Here is a 17,278-nt window from a genome sequence, read left to right on the forward strand (position 1 = left end):
CAACCTCCCTGTAGTAACGCCGAAACCCCCTTCATAATTCACAGTCCACCGCGGTCTTCCCTACGTGAGATGTGCTCGTCCCATCCTTCCCCTGCGACCACCCCCAACCCCACCCCCTCTGCCTCTCCTGCCGCCTCTAGCTCACTCTCCCACTCCTCCTTCCCTGAGATCGCCGACATCGACTCGAAGCAGCACCAGGCTTCCTCTCCCCATGAGTTGCCCTTACTCCTCGCTGGAGCCAGTCATCTTCCTTCCTTCTCCCTCCCCCCTCATCGCTCCTCCTTCCCCTCTGCTTCATCCTACTCCTTCGACTACTCGACGCCCCTCCCTGCCCCCTCTGTGTACCGCCGAGCGGAGCGCCGTCAAGGTCGCCCCGCGCCTCATGGCGAGCAGCAGACGGTCGTGAGCCGGGAGGCGCGACGAGTGCGGGAGCTTCGGAACAGACAAGTCGGGCTGGAGCTGCACCACGAGGCGGCGATGATGTATGGAGGAGAGCAGCGGGACTTCGACGAGCTGACGATGTAGAGAGGAGAAACAGGAAGTGTGACTCTGGAGTTGAAAGTTGTATTAAATTGTGATGTACATGACATCTGGCCATGGCAAGTCGCGCTCCCTTGTTCTGTACTTGCAAAAATTCTTCATATTCTCCATCTGTTCTCTTGCTCATTTCGTTATGATCGGCTCTCACATGGAGTTGAGAATAAGTACTCTTTCAAGGTTCCCCTCTGCGTCCCACGATGAGCGATCAGACGAAACATGAGGTTTTCAATCAAGACAGAGATGCTGACAAGGGCGACTAGACCCGTTCCTTCCCTTCCACTTGCACCTTAGTTGTCAGCTCATCCGGCCAATCTTCCCGAAGAGGTCTCAAGACGGCCGAGCACATCAGGAGTTAGAAGTTGAAATCATGGTTCCCTTCAGGTGCTTGTACGTCTTGATCAGAGAGGTAGTTGTCGGCGTGAATGGGCGGAGAAACTTCGTCCTGCCACAGCTGCTGTACACGCCCATCTGCAAAGTTGATGTGAAGAGGAGGAGGCTGAGGGTCGGCCTCACCTCCTTGAAACGACTCTTCCTGGTTTTGGTGCTGCACAGCAGGCTCCTCGTGGATGCCTGAAACAACATGAGCATCGCGTAGACCACAGACATCATCATTTCCATCATCATCATCGTCATCATCATTATCATCATCATCTTCATCATCATCATCATCATCATCATTATCATCATCATCTTCATCATCATCATCATTATCGTCATCGTAATCTTCCATCATAAATTCCATCATCATCACCATCGTCATCATCATCGTCATCATCATTTCCATCATCATTTCCATCATCATCGTCATCATCATCATCGTGATCATCATTGTCATTGTCATCGTCATCATTTCTATAATCATCATCATCGTCATCTTTTCAATCATCGTCGTCGTCATTATCATCATCATACCATGCATCCTTGAAAGGTGACGGGAGAGAGTATTCTTGTCAATGAACAGCTGCAGAGGGCGATTAGGATCGTCCGAGAGAAGGTGACTGAAATACCTTTTGACATATGCTACACACCACCTTCAGCTCGTTGGGGAACCTCTTTCTGTTCTTCTTGTTTTCCTGCAAGTTCGAGTACACAACCGTCATGACGCCAACAATGAAAGAGATATTGCCTTTGCTTTCTTGACCTTCTCAGCGGCGAACAGTTGTCTCACCCAGTCAAGGCACTGCACGACTGACTGGCTGGTGAGCAACGAAGCAGAAAGGAGAAGGGAAGAAAGGAAGAAGGAGTTTGAGGAGGCAGGATGCAGAGAATCGAAAGAAAGAGCAAGAGACGCAGAAAGGAGAAGAGAAATGCAGATAAAAGAGATGCAGGAGCACCAGCAGGATGGAAAGGAGCTTGAGAGAGCAGTGCGATCGCCTTGTCAAACTCCTTCTTGACGCTGCGGAAAGTCACGAGACTTGTTCATAACTCGCGCTTCCTCGCACCTTGCGAGCAGAGTCGCGTAGTTGCATAGAGTGCTGATGTGACCGTGATCGTTGCTGAGAGCTCTCTTGTACATCTTGGACAAGATGTCAAACTCTTCCCACTTCTCACTGCTCACCTGCTCCGCCTTCGTGTGATCCTGCCGGACGTTTTGAAGGAAGAGTCCATAGTTGCAGAGCGATGTTGCATCCGTTGGCTCCTGAAGGAAGAGTCGTTAGGGAGAAACGAGAGGAGATGTCAAACTCCGACGTGCTCTAGAGCCTTTTGATACATGAACTCAGCCCCATCGTAGTCCTGACGGACATTCTAATGTTGAGAGATCGTTCAGCGAGAAAGAAATAAGTGGAAGAGGAGAGGATGGGAGGAAGGGAACGAAGGAAACAGGAATGGAAGCAGGGAGCGAGGAAAGGAGGAAGGGAGGAGGTGCAGGAGAAGAAAGGAGGAAGAGGATCATCTTCTGTGCTCAACAGATGAAGCACTCGATTGTGCGTCTTGTTGCCGCTGCTTCTGACCTTGAGCAGAAGTCCATAGTTGCAAAGAGTGGCGGCATCGGTCGGGTCGCACTCCAGGGCCTGTGGAGCTGCATGAAGAAGACAAGCAAGCAAGCAAGCAAGCACCTGTTTGTAGATCTTCTCAGCAAGATCATACTCCTTCCTGACATCGTGCAATAGGGTCCTACGATACGATGCCATCACTGCAAGTTCAACATCATCGATGAGATCGATTGCCCGTAGTTGCACAGAGCTCCGACGTCCGTCGGGTCGAGCTCGAGCGCGTGCTTGTAAAGTTTCTCGGCCCCATCCCAGTCCTTATAACAGCATCAACACCACGAGGAGGAGGATGAGGATGACTCAGTGAGGAGGAGGAGGAGGACTCATTGCCTGTCTGACAGTCTTGAGCAACCCGGCATAGTTGTAGATGGTTGTGATGTGATGAGGATCAATCTGCATCCCGTCAGCCTACCTCAGTCTCCCTTCCCAACACCTGTAGCGCTCGTTTGTAGTAACTCTCCGCCATGCCGTAATCTCCCTTGACCTCCTGGCCCGACTCAGTCAGACAAGAGCACACAAACTTTTTCCTCCGTCTCCTCGCCTGCAGCAGAGTCCCGTAGTTGCAAAGTGCCCCCACATGCTGAGGGTCTTGCATGAGAGCGCGCTTGAACAGCACCTGTTGCATTGCTCACAACAAGAAAAAATCTCTTCAGCTCTCCAGACCTCCGCGCCGTCGTAGTCCTTCCTAACGTCTTCCTGTTGCACAAGGGAGTAAGGTTCCCATCTCAGCTCCAGTGTTGACGGTAGGCAGCAGAAGCAAGTCCAACCATACCAGGAAGCATCCATAGTTGCAGAGGGTCCCTGCGTCCTCCGGAAACTCTGCGAGAATCTGCTTGTACATCTCCTGCTCTAAAGTTTAGCCAGCGCAGACTGTCTGTCGAGGAGGTTCCTCGGTCTTGTCATGCTTGTGGATTTCTTCGTCCCTGATCTTGATCGAGTCTTTTGAAAGTTGTCAGTTCTTAGATGCTCTTGAGCCAGCTCCACTCACCGGGAGGGAGGATGACTTCATAGTTTGCAGCCGAGACATCACTGTCAGGCATTCTCAGCCAATCAGGAAAGGGGAAGCAGGTGATAAAGATGAGGAGATTCTGTTATGATGAAACAGCAGCAGCAGCAGCAGCAGCAGCAGCAGCAGCAGCAGCAGCAGCAGCAGCAGCAGCAGCAGCAGCAGCAGCAGCAGCAGCAGCAGCAGCAGCAGCAGCAGCAGCAGCAGCAGCAGCAGCAGCAGCAGCAGCAGCAGCAGCAGCAGCAGCAGCAGCAGCAGCAGCAGCAGCAGCAGCAGCAGCAGCAGCAGCAGCAGCAGCAGCAGCAGCAGCAGCAGCAGCAGCAGCAGCAGCAGCAGCAGCAGCAGCAGCAGCAGCAGCAGCATGCTTTTGCTTCAAGTACAAGAGGAAGAGGAGGAAGAGGAGGAAGAGGAGGAGGATGTGTGGGGCTGCTGACCTCGAGGTGTATCCTGGTCGGAATGCGCGAGCGAGGATGGTGACGTTGGATTGACTATGCACAGGAATGGGCCCCTGAGGGAGAAGCGTCAGTAGCTCGATAACAGAATAGGGAAATCGGGAGCGGGAGCAAGAGCGGGAGCAGGAGCGGGAGCAGGAGCGGGAGCAAGAGCGGGAGCAGGAGCGGGAGCAGGAGCGGGAGCAGGAGCGGGAGCAGGAGCGGGAGCAGGAGCGGGAGCAGGAGCGGGAGCAGGAGCGGGAGCAGGAGCGGGAGCAGGAGCAGGAGCAGGAGCAGGAGTAGGAGCAGGATACTTGATAAGTTGACCCGTGAAACTCCGAGGGTGGGGAGCCGTCGGTAGTGAAGCGGATGGTTGAATTAGGCGTAGAGCACTGAAGATATATTCGGAGGGCAAGACAAGACAAGACAAGACAAGACAAGACAAGACAAGACAAGACAAGACAAGACAAGACAAGACAAGACAAGACAAGAGATTTTCAATGTCTCGGTTGCAAAGATGGAAAGATCTTACTTGTATGTAGACATTAACAAAATTCGTGAATTCTCCTTCAAGGGAGTGTGAGAGGGGAGAATCATTCTACACGTGCATGTACCGGAAGGAGGGTTGAAGACTGGATGAGCCACAACAGGAGGCAAAATGTTCACCACAAAACCTGCCATGACGTAGTCAGGCCAACATTGCAATGTTTTCTAACTGCATGATTGTTTCTGTGAATCATCGGTTGCCTTGTTCTCCCCTCAGTGTTACTCTTCCCATTGTATTCCTTCATTCTTCTGTTCTCCAACTCCCCTCCAAGTAAGGAATCATCGCAGAAGCAACTCACCAGATCGATTAGAAAGGACCCACTTGTCGTTCTTTGTGACCGGTTTCCCTTCCAGGGTAAGTCCAACTGAACAAGCAGAGCACGAATCAAATTTGATGAAAACAATCACTCTCTGTCATCATACCGACGTAAACATGGTGTTTCCCGACACACAAGTCGTTTCCGATGGTGAAACTACATCTCAATCACATCGAACAAGTCGCAGGATTCTACAGACTTGACAGTCCCAGGGATGTGCGGCCGAGAATACATCTTTCCCCCGAGAGTTGCCATGAAGTTGCTTCCCTTGAAGAGATAGAAACCTGTTGAGAAATGCGTCAACATGTCGGAAAGAAGAAAACTCTCTCTGTGATATTTCTCACCCAAGACAGACACTTCCTTGCAATGTCCTGTGCTGGTGTACGAGACGTTGTACTGCTCTCCCTACATGGGGAAAGATGGAACAAGTGAGAAGAGGAAGAGGGGATTGTGAGTGGAAGACTGTGCAGCGATGGAGATGCGGAGGGGACGAGGAGGGGAGGAAGAGAGAGGGAGGACAGCAAGTCAAGGAGTAGAGAGGGGCAAGAGTATGGAGGGCAAACTTGTGGAGAAGAGAGATGAGGAAGGAGGTTGAGGAAAGAAGTTAGAGGAAGGGCTACCATTTTCCAGTAAACTTCACTTGCCGTCGGCTCCGTGAAGCTTTCACACAGCAACTCACTGCAGGACCAAGGACAAAGGGGAGAATTCTTACCTCACAGTTGCTGGAACCTTCTTCTTCTTGGGCCCGGCGTTCCTTCTCTGAGAGTTGTACCATCAGCAACCTTGACAGGTGTGCGAGGGCACAGAGGGTAGAACGAGCAAGGAGACAAGAACCTTAGATGTAGAGTTCGAGGTTTCATGCACGGCGGTGATGTTTTCCGCTGCTTCAACCTGGATGACTTGTAAGCTCGATGCAGAACAGAGAGGAAAGCTGATGTTTTGAGACAACAATCCGCGCAAGACATCGATCACTTGTTGTCCTTACCTCTACGTTGATCTCTGTTGGGAACTCATCAGGAACTGCACAGTCCTCTGCATCACTCGAGTCAGTAGGAACATGGTTCAGAAAAGCAAAAGGACCTTCATGCACAAGGGTAGTCAGCCCATCTCCTTGATCAAGGAATCCTGTAGGAGAATGCTGCAGGGGGTCATGGAATTGAAGGCCCTGGTACATTGAATCGCCGAAAAAATGCTGCCCGCTCAAGCTTAGCTCCTGCTGCTGCTGCTGCTGCTGCTGCTGCTCTCGCTGCTGCTGATCCTGCTCCTCCTGCTCCTCGCTTCCTCCCATCCTCAATCTCTTCATCGGGATCGCGAACTCCTGCTCCACTGGGTGCTCAGCTTGTCTGGTCGAGCTGCAACCTCCTCGAACGTGCATTGCTGAGAGCATCTCCCCTTCAGCTGCTCGCTTCCAACATTGTGTTGTTGACTTCCTGTTGCGAAGGAAGCTCATTCGAACGTCGATCAGCACAAGGTCTCCGCACCTTCGCAAGACAACAAGTCCACCCCCATGCCGAAGGAACAAGAGAGACTGGTCTGCAGTGCAGGCGATCACTCGTGCTTCTTCGGAGAAGGTGATGCTACCTTTCAGATGGCAGGCAGGACAGCAATCCTGAGAAGATATCCGAGCGGAGGAGAGGACAAGAAGCAAAAGGAGAGCGTCTGAGAGCCTATCCATCAGGCCCATATCCTTTATTGTCGATCTTGTGTGCCTTGACTATCTACATTGTGTTGCCTGCAAGGTTCCTTGGTCAAACAAGTTCACCATCGGTCTCATTTGTTTTCGTTGATTAACCGCCCGAACAACGTCCGAGGGTTCCGTCTTTGCTTCCTTCTTTTATGATTCCAATCACAAAATCATAATGTCATCATTGTATTGCATTTCCCTTCATCGTCTTTCATTCCTCTCTCCTTCTCCCAACTATGTCCACCATACGATCGCACCTACCCTCTTCATACTGTCTCCTAATCTTGAAAGGAAACAGATAGAGGGCGATGGATGAAGCCTACAATGTTCTGTACATGCATCTTGCTTCTATCCTCATCACTTTCTTCCATCCATCTTCTCCTCCTCGTCTCCCATCACTCCCCACCATACTCTTCACGTCCGGATACCCGCATGCCCACCAAAACGAGACTTTCGGCCCCAAGTTGCTGCCTTTCATGAAAATGCCTATGAAAGAGAGCAATTTTACTTTCTGCCTCAATACTTGCAATAGACTCTGAGGTGAGCTTGTTTGTACTAGAGAGAACAGAACTCCTTCAGAATCTACGGGGATGTTGAAAGATGTCTTTTTGTATTTCAAAGTTGGGATTAGAACTTGAATCTCTACTCTCAAATCAATCAAGGGAGTAACTCCAGACTTCGATTGAAAAAATTCGCTGTCTTTTGATTTTTTAGTAGAAAGTCCTGAGGCAGATGTTTGATTCATATGTGAAACATGATGACTAAACTTTTATGGTTGCTTTGAGGGGTAGTTTACTATTGAGATTGGGGGTCCATGAAAGGGGGTGGTAATCACAAGGACCCCCGAATGCAACCCTTCCACCCTGTACCCCTTCATTTCCGTACAAAAATGCTCATTGCTCATTGGTAGGGGTAGTGTATGCAGGGGTAGGCGATAGCCCGTGCAGATCTCCTACCCCCATACCCCGTCCGGCCATGCCACCCTAATCTGCCTCTACTACCCACCCTGGTTTTGGTTGAAATCCTTGGTATTACCCCTACGATATTCCACCCACCCACTCAATAGAAAAGTCAAGGCGTCCATGGAAAATAGTCTTTACATTCACCCTCCATTCTCATATCAGTGATCTAGTAAGGTCAAGGTGATCAAAATCCTAGGTCTATACATATTTAATTTGTTGCATCTACAAAACCATGTTACTGGCTACTACCCTCAGTTATTGAAGACCCACCCCAATTGAGCACATACCCATCAGAAATGCCAACGATGCCAACCAGACTCCCATTGTTGTTGCCGTACCCCCGCACAAATCACCCCACCCTCGCCAAAATTCCACCCCACCCCTTGCAAGTGGGCAGACACCGCGGCAACCAGCGGCATGGAGGACGAACTATACGACGAGTTCGGCAATTACATCGGACCTGAGGAAGAGGAGGACGATGATCAGGAGGAGGAGGAGGATGATCTCGAGAATGCCTACAGGTAACATGTGGAACATGATGGTGGGAGGAGAAGATTCTTGCGAGGATCGAGACAGAAAAAGAGGATCGTGGCGCAGGTGGTATGAGCGGGAAGGACATTGTGGAGAGAGGAACAAGCTAGTAGTTGACTTGATCATACAAGATGGGGGATTGATGTGATTTTGTTGTTGAGATGTTGGAAGAAGTGTGGGGAACAGAGGGCTAGCACGAGATTGTATGAGACAGGAAACACCGTCAGGGAGATTTCACAAGATTGCAGTCGGATTCTTCGATCTTTGCGACTTCTTTGAGATTTGAGCTTAGCGGAATACTTGAGACCCTGCCGTTTGAACTCGTCTCTAGCTGTTACCCATGATAATGCTTCCACATGCAAGATTAGACAGCAATATTTTATACACAGGAAGGGTAGAAGATTGGTTTTTTCGGTGTTGAACATCTTTGCTCATGAGCGTTTTCCAGATCTGGTCTTCCCCATGGACACGATGCAGAAGAAGATCTCATGGAAGAGGATAAGGATGATGAGGGGCCAAGTCAAGCTGTGATTCTTCATGAGGACAAGAAGTATTATCCAGACGCTGAGCAGGTTTATCCCGAAGCAGAGACAACGGTTCAGGATGAAGACACTCAGGTGATAGAGACTATGCAGGCTCCTTGCGCTCAAGATTGAATCTTGTACTACAGCCCCTCGAGCAGCCTATTATTGCTCCTGTCCGAACCAAAAGCTTCGATTGCGTCGAGAAGAAGACCCCTGTGAATCCATACAGCCATGTTTACCTGCATCAGTTGTCGGGGAATCCAGCTCTCGTCCGCAACATCTGCGTGGCAGGGCATCTTCATCATGGTGAAGCTCGTTTTGATGCGCATCCAGCACTGATATCTTGTATGCAGGGAAAACCTCGTTGCTTGATGTGTTGGTGAGACAGACACATAACTTCGGAAAACTGCAGGTTTTGCTCTAGTGACTCCTCTCTTTGGCATTGAAGTAGATTTAGGAACACGAGTTTGAAAGAAAGTGGGATGGTTGCGAGGATCTGAGGTGAATGTTGCAGTACTTGTCGTCCAACATCAACTAAAAAGAAGTTCGTACTCAGGTACATGGATAGCCGAGTGGACGAGCAGAAGCGAAAGATTACGATCAAATCTCTCCCCATCAGTCTTCTGATGCCCTCAAGGTCAGAATCAATCTTTGTTTCTTCTTTCCAAAGTAATCATACTTCAAAAGCGGCGGCAAGTCGTATGCTTTGAACTTCATGGACACCCCTGGACATGTTAATTTCATTGATGAGGTAAAAGCTTCGCTTATTTAGACTGGAACCTGGCTTAAATGTTTTCTTCAGGTTGCAGCCTCTGTTGCTATTGCAGATGGAATGCTGCTTGTGGTGGATGCAGTTGAAGGAGTGATGCTGAATACAGTGAGAGTTTTCCCGTGGACCCATCAATCATTGGCTTAATGCATGACAGGAACGAGTAATTCAGCTTGCAGCTGCGCAGCGAATCCCTATTTGCTTGGTTCTCAACAAGATTGACCGCCTGGTCTGCAATGAGATACGTTGCAAAGAAATTGACTTGTGGTTCAGGTCCTGGAACTGAAATTGCCACCGGCTGATGCATACTTCAAGCTTAAACATGTAAAAAATCGTGTGAGAGCTCCGTGATATCATGACTTTCTGTACAGGTTATCGAAGAAGTCAACACAATCTACACATCTTTCACAGGAAACAATGAGGAGATCCTGTCGCCGCATTTAGGTAGACTTCAGGCATTAAATTTTCCTTTCCTGACCATGTTTTGCAACCCATCTTACAGGAAATGTCTGCTTCGCTTCTTCTCTGCAGGGCTACACCTTCACTTTGGAATCGTATGCGAGGTTGTATGCGGATACATATGGAGGCTTTCCTGCCAAAGAATTTGCCAAGGTAGACTTTGGATGTTTCCTGAGGTACGCTCATTATGATCTGGACAGAGGCTTTGGGGAGACTTCTGGTACAATGAAGAAACTCGCAAATTTCAGCGAACTCCTCCTGCCACTGGTGCACAGCGAACTTTCGTACAATTCCTTCTTGAGCCGCTCTACAAGTTGATGAGCCAGGTTGGTTAAAAGGATTGCGTTTGCAATTTATGAATGATCGGAACATTGCACAGGTCGTTGGTGAAGAGCCGAAGGAGTTGGACATGGTCCTGCAAGAGCTCAGCCTAAGTGTAAAGAGATCACACTTGCAGAAGAGCGTCAAAGCGCTTCTTCGTAGTGTGATGAGTGCTTTCTTCGCGGACAATTCAGGACTTGTTGATATGGTGGTGAAAAGTATTCCGTCTCCCTTGGAGGCGACGGGCACAAAGGTGGAAACAAATTATACAGGAGCTTTTGATACCGACTTTGCCAAGTCTATCAAGCGGTGTTCAGCGGAGGGGCCGCTCGCGATCCACATTGTAAAATTGTATCATCAACCGGATTGTGTTGGGTTCAATGCGTACGGCAGAATCATCTCAGGTACAGTTTCTATTGGGGACAAAGTAAAGGTCCTAGGTGAAGGATACACTTTGGACGATGATGAAGACATGGTGGAGACGACTGTCACTGACATCTGGCTGCATGCTGGTCGGTATAAGATACCGATAGACCAAGCGACAGCAGGAATGTGGGTGCTGATTGGGGGCATTGACGATTCTATTATCAAGACAGCGACAGTGGTTCACTCAGAGGGACCAGAAGACGCATGCATCTTCCGTCCTCTTCAGCACAAGACAAAGTCAGTGGTGAAACTTGCGATCGAACCATTGAACCCGTCAGAGCTCCCCAAGATGCTTGACGGCTTGCGTAAAGTGAACAAGACTTATCCATTGCTCGGAACCAAAGTGGAGGAGTCTGGGGAGCATTTGATTCTGGGAACGGGAGAGCTGTACTTGGACTGCGTGATGCACGATTTGAGGTTTATGTATTCAGAAATCGAAATCAAGACAGCAGATCCCTCCGTCTCCTTCTGCGAAACTGTGATTGAGACTTCCTCGTTGAAGTGTTTCGCGGAAACGCCGAATAAGAAGAACAAGTTGACTTTGATTGCGGAGCCGCTTGAGAAGGGACTTGCTGAGGACATTGAGCTCGGAGAGATCCTCATGACTTGGGACAGGAAGCGACAAGCGAGTTTCCTCCAAAGCAAGTACGATTGGGATGTACTTGCTGCACGATCCGTGTGGGCGTTTGGACCTGACATGAACGGGCCGAATGTTTTGGTTGATGATACCCTTCCATCGGAGGTAGACAAGCAGATGCTTGCTACCGTCAAGGATTCTGTGGTCCAGGGATTCCAATGGGGAACCAGGTGCGTTGTGATGGATCTTTGTTGCCTTTGCAGCTCACTGAACCACAGGGAGGGGCCCCTTTGTGATGAACCTATTCGAAATGTTAAATTCAAGATCTTAGATGCATCTGTGGATTCATCTCCCGTGCACAGAGGAAGCGGACAAATCATCCCCACTGGAAGGCGCGTCTGCTACTCCGCCTTTCTCATGGCCTCTCCGAGATTGATGGAACCTGTATTCTATGTCGAGATTCAAGCACCTGCGGACTGTCTGTCAGCCATCTACACAGTCTTGGCGAGACGACGTGGTCACGTCGTACAGGACATTCCCAAGGCAGGTTCGCCACTCTACACCATCAAGGCTTACATCCCCGTCATGGACTCGTATGGCTTCGAGACGGACTTGCGCACCCACACGCAGGGACAGGCTTTCTGTGTGCAGGTGAAGATGCGACTTGATGCCAAAGTTTTTCCCTCTGACGAGTGTGGCAGGTGTTCGATCACTGGGCCATCGTCCCCGGAGATCCTCTGGACAAGAGCATCGTCCTGAAGCCTCTAGAGCCCTCGCCCGCCCCCTACCTGGCGCGTGAGTTCATGGTGAAGACAAGGCGAAGGAAGGGAATGAGTGAGGACGTGTCGATCAACAAGTTTTTCGACGACCCTATGGTAATGCGCTGGACCAAATGTCTCTAACGGTCGGTAACGTCATTGTGCAGCTGCTGGAGCTCGCCCGACAGGACCAGGATCTGGCCTCCTACTTCTAGATGGAAGCGGAGGTGCAACGAGGTGCAGAGGAGTGGACATGGCTCTAGCGAGGGGAATCGCAACGAGTCGTGTGTGCTGAGAAAAAGGGAAGAGGTTATTCTGTTCGTTGGTGATGAGGCTCGAGAAAGAGGTTCTACCATGTGAAAGGAGGAGCGGAGGTGTGAAAGAAGCATCTTGAAGGATTTACTTGAAAATAATGATGGTCACCTGCTCTGCCCCTCTCAGTAGCCCTGCTGAGACATCTGCACACGAACTATGTACATCGCAGTCATGACCCCGGGCCATACTCGACCGAGGTTACTAGTTACAGTCAGGCGGCATCTGAGTCAAACTTGCAACGTCAGTGGGGCCGCCGCCGCCCGGACTTGAATTGCCACTGAATTCAATGATTTTGGTGGCAGCCAGCGGCTCCGAGGCTTGGCCCGGGGCGCCGGCAGCGCCGCCGGCGCCGAGTCCCGGAGCCAGAGGCTCCTGAGCGGCCGGCCGCGCGCCGCCGCGCGGGGCGGCCCCGATTGGGCCGGCCCGGCCGGAACCGTTGAACCGTCCGACGCCGCGGGGGCCGCCGGGCATCATCAGGGGCCTCGGACAGTGACTCAGCATGACATGCCATCATCGGATGATGCGCCGGGCCGTCATCGTCGGATCATGGGCCGGCCAGCCGCGCCGCGGCGGCCGGGGGCGGCCCCGGCTGGGGGGCCCCCCGCCCGGCCCTCCCCCCCTTGCCCGGCAGGCTGGTCGAGGCTCAGTGCAGCCTGTCACTGCGGGCGCTGCGTGCTGAATGATCCGGGACTCGAGGAATCAGAATATCCGGGGCCGGTCAGTGAGTGCGGCCCCCCGGACCGTCATGAACAGTGTCACTGTGCGCGGAAGCTCGCCGCACACGAGAGAGCTCTAAGGCTCGGCCTGTCTGCCGGGCTGCCAGTGCGACTCTGCCGCAGTGCCGGGCAGTACCGTAGACGGTACTAACGGTCCGACCGTACGGGCCGGGCCCAGCCCGGCTGGGCCGGGCCGGGCTCAGATGGGAATGTGTGGGGATGAGGCCCGGACTTCGGATTTGAAGTTTGCCGTTTCAAAAAGGCGTGCTGGTTTACCGGGGGGTCCTCATTAGGACCTGAGGTATGATAAAGGGGTCCTTTTGAAGATGGAATTGGGGGTGGTGGTTCGATGGGGTACGGGGGTAGGCGAACGTTTGGATTTTGATTGCCATGGTTGTTGAAAGTGAAGAACGAGGGAAGCTGAAGACACAAGAGGAGGAGCAGGAGGAGCAGGAGCAGGAGCAGGAGGAGCAGGAGGAGCAGGAGGAGCAGGAGCAGGAGGAGCAGGAGGAGCAGGAGGAGCAGGAGCAGGAGCAGGAGCAGGAGGATGATGGTGTGACGCTGAAAATGAATGAACAAGAAAGACTGCAATAGCTAGAAAAGGTAATGTTGATTGGGGAGCAGGAGCAGATGGATTCGGAGGAGGAGCAGAATCGACTCTGAAAGGAAGAGACAGAGAGGCAGAAAGGATGATCTTGATTGGATTCTTCCGATTATCATGTCTATGATCTCAAATGCTTTGAAACAAGGTTAGATAATCATCAGAATGGTCGTTCAGACGAATCTTGATGGTGATTCCGGTTACAAGAGGGAGAATGTTGAAACGCAACTGGAAGACGATGTTGTCAGACTGAGGGTGAAGGACGAGAAAAAATATGGCCAGGGAGGGTGTGGAGGTGGTGAAGAACAGTTTCCCTTCCCTGTTCCCCGTTATCCTCTGATACTGTGAATCAGCAACATTGGATATCTTGGCATCATCTCGGATTTTTAGGACTTCTCAATGTTTTCGTCCGCATCAACCACGGGGAAGGAGAATGCAACAACCAACATAACCCCCTCACTGCGATCAGGTCAGAACTCCACGTTTCTCCTCCCCTTATCCCCACCCGCCCTTCGTCGCCCCTTAGCTCCACCTCCTCCCTCCCCTCCTCTCACTCCTCATCAGGTCCCGTTCGCAAGCCCATCTTGAGCCCTGCATCATCGGAAACTCCAGGAGCCACCAGTGAGTTCGTGACCCAGTCCGCACGCGTGACTGAAAGTTTGTCAGCAAAATCAGCAGCGATCCGCGTGCCCCTCACGCCCACCACCAGCAACGTGACTGGCGGCTCCTCGGCCCACGCCAAACAAGTTGAAACCCCGAGGTTCGACATGAGAAGGAGAGGGGAGGGAAGGAGGAGGGACAGGGGAGGGGAGAGTAAGGGAGGTCAAGAGAGCGATTGATATGCATGATGCAGCAAGGCTTGTGCTCAGCCGGCAGAGACTCCCGTGGAGTCGGAGCATGCGGCAGCCGCAGCTGAAGTGAAAGCCTCTCAGCAGCTCGTGAACCCTGAGACGAAGAAGAGCTGGCAACTAGCTGATTTTGACATCGGCAAGGTAAAGTGCTCTCCCTCCCTAACGCCCCCTCGCACTCCTTGCTTCATCCCCCCCCCCCCCACCTGCCCCTCTCCTTCCATCATCTGCTGATCTCGTTCTTCTACAGCCTCTTGGGCGCGGAAAGTTTGGAAACGTGTACCTTGCCAGGGAGAAACGGACTAACTACCTGGTCGCGCTCAAGGTTCTCTTCAAAGCTCAGGTTCCCCTCTGCTTTCCTCTCACCTTCTCCTGATTTGCCTCATCCCAAACAGCTCTCCAAGGCCAAGGTAGAGCACCAGCTCAGGAGAGAGATCGAGATTCAGTCCCACCTGAGGCACAACAACATCCTGCGGCTCTACGGCTACTTTTACGACCAGAGCCGCGTCTACCTCATCCTTGAGTACGCCTCCAAGGGTGAAGTCTACAAGGAGCTACAGAAGTCCAAGGTCTTCCCGGAGGACCGCGCTGCGTACTACATCGGATGTCTTGCTGGTGCGAGAGGAGGAGGAGGAGGAGGAGGAGGGTTTGACTAGGTGTTCTGCAGGAGCTCTGGCGTACTGCCACAAGAAGAATGTGATTCACCGCGATATCAAGCCGGAGAATCTTCTCATCGACAGCAAAGTGAGAGGAGGAGGAGGAGGAGGAGGAGGAGAGTTGTGACTGGCGCTGCCGCAGGGGGAGGTCAAGATCGCGGACTTCGGCTGGTCCGTCCATGCTCCCATCTCCAAGCGCCACACGCTGTGCGGTACCTTGGACTATCTCCCACCAGAGATGGTGGAGGGTCAGGCGCATGACAAGGCGGTGGACATCTGGTCGCTCGGAGTTCTGTGCTACGAGTTCCTGGTCGGGAGCCCTCCCTTCGAGTCGCAAGGCCACAGCGAGACATACAAGAGGATCGCCAAGGTGGACCTCAAGTATCCCTCCACGGTGAGTGAGGAGGAGGAGGAGCAGGGAGTGACGGAGGATCAGCTGTCGGAGGACGCGAGGGACCTAATCTCCAAGCTGCTCGTCAAGGAGCCAGACCAGAGACTGAGCCTCGACAAGGTTCTAGAGCACCCCTTCATCCTCAAGGGCCAGGAGTACAAGAAGACCCTCGAGGTAGGCGGGCTCTACCCCCAGCGACCCTCCAGCTGAGTTGACTTACACAGGTCAACCCGACTCGACGAGAGTCGTGCCTGAGCTCGGCGGTGGCCAAGAGTTAAGTCCAGCCGTTCCAGTGTAACGCCCCTGACCAAGAAGCAGAAACTGCTTTGATGCAAGTTTTTTCCCTCCCTGTTCATATATTCTTTCACAGTAGTTATAAACCCTCATATACATTTACACGCCGCCCCCTCCCATGTCATCCTTGCATCACTTTCCCTGAATCCCCATCGATGGTGAGGTACTGCCACTTGCTGGAGGGTCGATGAACCTTCACCACCCTCCTCAGCTTCACCAGCTTGCTCTTGCTGCTGTACATTGTCGCAGGCAGGCTCGACTGCCCCCCCACGTCATAGTGAATGTCTCCTTGCTGCCAGCCATCATCGTTGGGGATGTCAATCACCTCGTCTCCTAGCACTGTGCGGTTCTGGCTGGCAGTGCAAGGGCCCTGTGCGCTGTGACATCCGTTGCCATGCACCTGAGCAGTGAGGAGCTTCTGCGAGTTCTTCACGTAGTGGACCATCCTGTCATGAAATCAACTGAAGGAGCAGCAAAGTGCCAGTGACGTTGAAACGTCTCTGAGGAGGAGGAGAGGAGGGAAGTGGGGAGAGAGAGAGGTGGACGAGGAACTAGAGGAAGCAAGGGGGGGAGTGGGGGGGTGGGGGGCGGAGAAGAGGATGGGGAAGAGGAGTGGAAGGTTGGGCTTTACTTGTCCAGTCCGTCAGCCTGGCTGGACATGTCGGTGAAGTAATCATAGACGTAATTTCTGGGCTGTACAGTACGTGAGCAAGAGAGAGGGAGGGAGGGACGGAGGGAGGGAGGAAGGGAGGGAGGGAGACAGGGAGGGATGGAGACAGGGAGGGATGGAGACAGGGAGGGATGGAGACAGGGAGGGAGGGAGACAGGGAGGGAGGGAGGGAGGGAGAGAGCAAGAGCTGTAAGACCTGAGTAAGAACTTGATGCCAGCCTGCATCTGAGAACTTGTAGATACCCTTCTGCGACTGCTCGACGAGAATCAAAGGAGATCAGAAGAGGCAAAGGAATGGCAGCAAACAATCCACCATGTGTGATCGTCTACATCCCGGAGTGTCTTCGGGACAAGCCTCCCTAAGTGTAGTGGCTAGCCCAACGTTGTGGTGCGCACTAGAACGAAGGTCAGATGGAATGGAGAGCTTGTCGAAGCATCTACATGTGTTGTTTGCTTCTCAATGCTGCTGTCCACAAGTTCTCTTTCAAAACAGACCTCCTGCAACATCAGATCGTCAGGAGACTGCATGTCAATGATACAAGACTCGTCTCTTCACCTCGTTGAAGAGCAGGTTATCAGGACAAGCAAACCCACGCTTGCAAGAGCAGCTGCCCAGAACATCTGCAGCAAGAACATCAGAAGACAAGTCAAGTAAGGAAGTTTGGGTTGATCAACCCCAAGGCAAATCTTATCACTCCATCCCACTCCTTGCTGCCTCTCCCGACGCTCGTGGCCTTCCTCTCTTCTCTCTTGTATCCCATACCTCTCCCCTCTTCCCCCCTCTTCCCGTCACTCCCTCCCTCCCACGTTGTCTCCTATATCCTTGCATGCTCTCCTCCTGCGGTCCCTCCTCGCCCCCCCATCCTCTCGTCACCTGCCGTCGCTGGACCAGCATCGATCCTGCCATGCTCGAAGGGGCACCAACAACTGCAATCGCGACCGGGC

The 17,278-nt window shown here is 52.2% G+C and overlaps 5 protein-coding genes across 5 annotated transcripts; 2 read left to right on the forward strand and 3 right to left on the reverse strand.

The window, feature by feature from the left end:
* Window positions 1-892: 892 nt before the first annotated feature.
* On the reverse strand, window positions 893-3,372 carry GUITHDRAFT_116397 (hypothetical protein; the record flags this gene model as incomplete). The annotated part of the gene is made up of 15 exons (XM_005824359.1): window positions 893-1,008; window positions 1,054-1,392; window positions 1,453-1,501; window positions 1,548-1,613; window positions 1,682-1,728; window positions 1,875-1,936; window positions 1,983-2,056; window positions 2,099-2,179; window positions 2,493-2,552; window positions 2,598-2,634; window positions 2,676-2,788; window positions 2,871-2,924; window positions 2,965-3,147; window positions 3,195-3,227; window positions 3,304-3,372. 15 exons carry the CDS (start codon window positions 3,370-3,372, stop codon window positions 893-895), a joined length of 1,383 nt encoding a protein of 460 aa, XP_005824416.1.
* A 1,615-nt stretch (window positions 3,373-4,987) lies between these two features.
* Window positions 4,988-6,281, reverse strand: GUITHDRAFT_116399 (hypothetical protein; the record flags this gene model as incomplete). Its single annotated transcript, XM_005824360.1, has 7 exons — window positions 4,988-5,115; window positions 5,176-5,236; window positions 5,452-5,491; window positions 5,544-5,590; window positions 5,666-5,722; window positions 5,817-5,863; window positions 5,912-6,281. 7 exons carry the CDS (start codon window positions 6,279-6,281, stop codon window positions 4,988-4,990), a joined length of 750 nt encoding a protein of 249 aa, XP_005824417.1.
* Window positions 6,282-7,894: 1,613 nt separating this feature from the next.
* Window positions 7,895-12,057, forward strand: GUITHDRAFT_144995 (U5 small nuclear ribonucleo protein component; the record flags this gene model as incomplete). Its single annotated transcript, XM_005824361.1, has 17 exons — window positions 7,895-7,998; window positions 8,457-8,625; window positions 8,679-8,838; window positions 8,886-8,944; window positions 8,990-9,033; window positions 9,089-9,169; window positions 9,220-9,283; window positions 9,335-9,409; window positions 9,459-9,530; window positions 9,575-9,625; window positions 9,673-9,745; window positions 9,804-9,913; window positions 9,961-10,086; window positions 10,140-11,314; window positions 11,348-11,735; window positions 11,786-11,959; window positions 12,010-12,057. 17 exons carry the CDS (start codon window positions 7,895-7,897, stop codon window positions 12,055-12,057), a joined length of 2,973 nt encoding a protein of 990 aa, XP_005824418.1.
* Window positions 12,058-13,639: 1,582 nt separating this feature from the next.
* Window positions 13,640-15,579, forward strand: GUITHDRAFT_158596 (hypothetical protein; the record flags this gene model as incomplete). Its single annotated transcript, XM_005824362.1, has 7 exons — window positions 13,640-13,769; window positions 14,351-14,466; window positions 14,573-14,665; window positions 14,718-14,937; window positions 14,990-15,066; window positions 15,121-15,372; window positions 15,415-15,579. 7 exons carry the CDS (start codon window positions 13,640-13,642, stop codon window positions 15,577-15,579), a joined length of 1,053 nt encoding a protein of 350 aa, XP_005824419.1.
* Window positions 15,580-15,737: 158 nt separating this feature from the next.
* GUITHDRAFT_154969 (hypothetical protein) lies at window positions 15,738-17,258 on the reverse strand (the record flags this gene model as incomplete). The annotated part of the gene is made up of 7 exons (XM_005824363.1): window positions 17,208-17,258; window positions 16,890-16,954; window positions 16,775-16,831; window positions 16,647-16,728; window positions 16,530-16,586; window positions 16,295-16,356; window positions 15,738-16,109 (listed from the first exon to the last, which is right to left on the reverse strand). Coding segments are annotated over exons 2-7 (430 nt in total), but the record flags the coding sequence as incomplete, so codon positions are not given.
* Between the last annotated feature and the right edge of the window lie 20 nt (window positions 17,259-17,278).

This window comes from Guillardia theta (genome assembly GCF_000315625.1).
Source record: "Guillardia theta CCMP2712 unplaced genomic scaffold GUITHscaffold_95, whole genome shotgun sequence".
Taxonomy (NCBI): domain Eukaryota; class Cryptophyceae; order Pyrenomonadales; family Geminigeraceae; genus Guillardia; species Guillardia theta.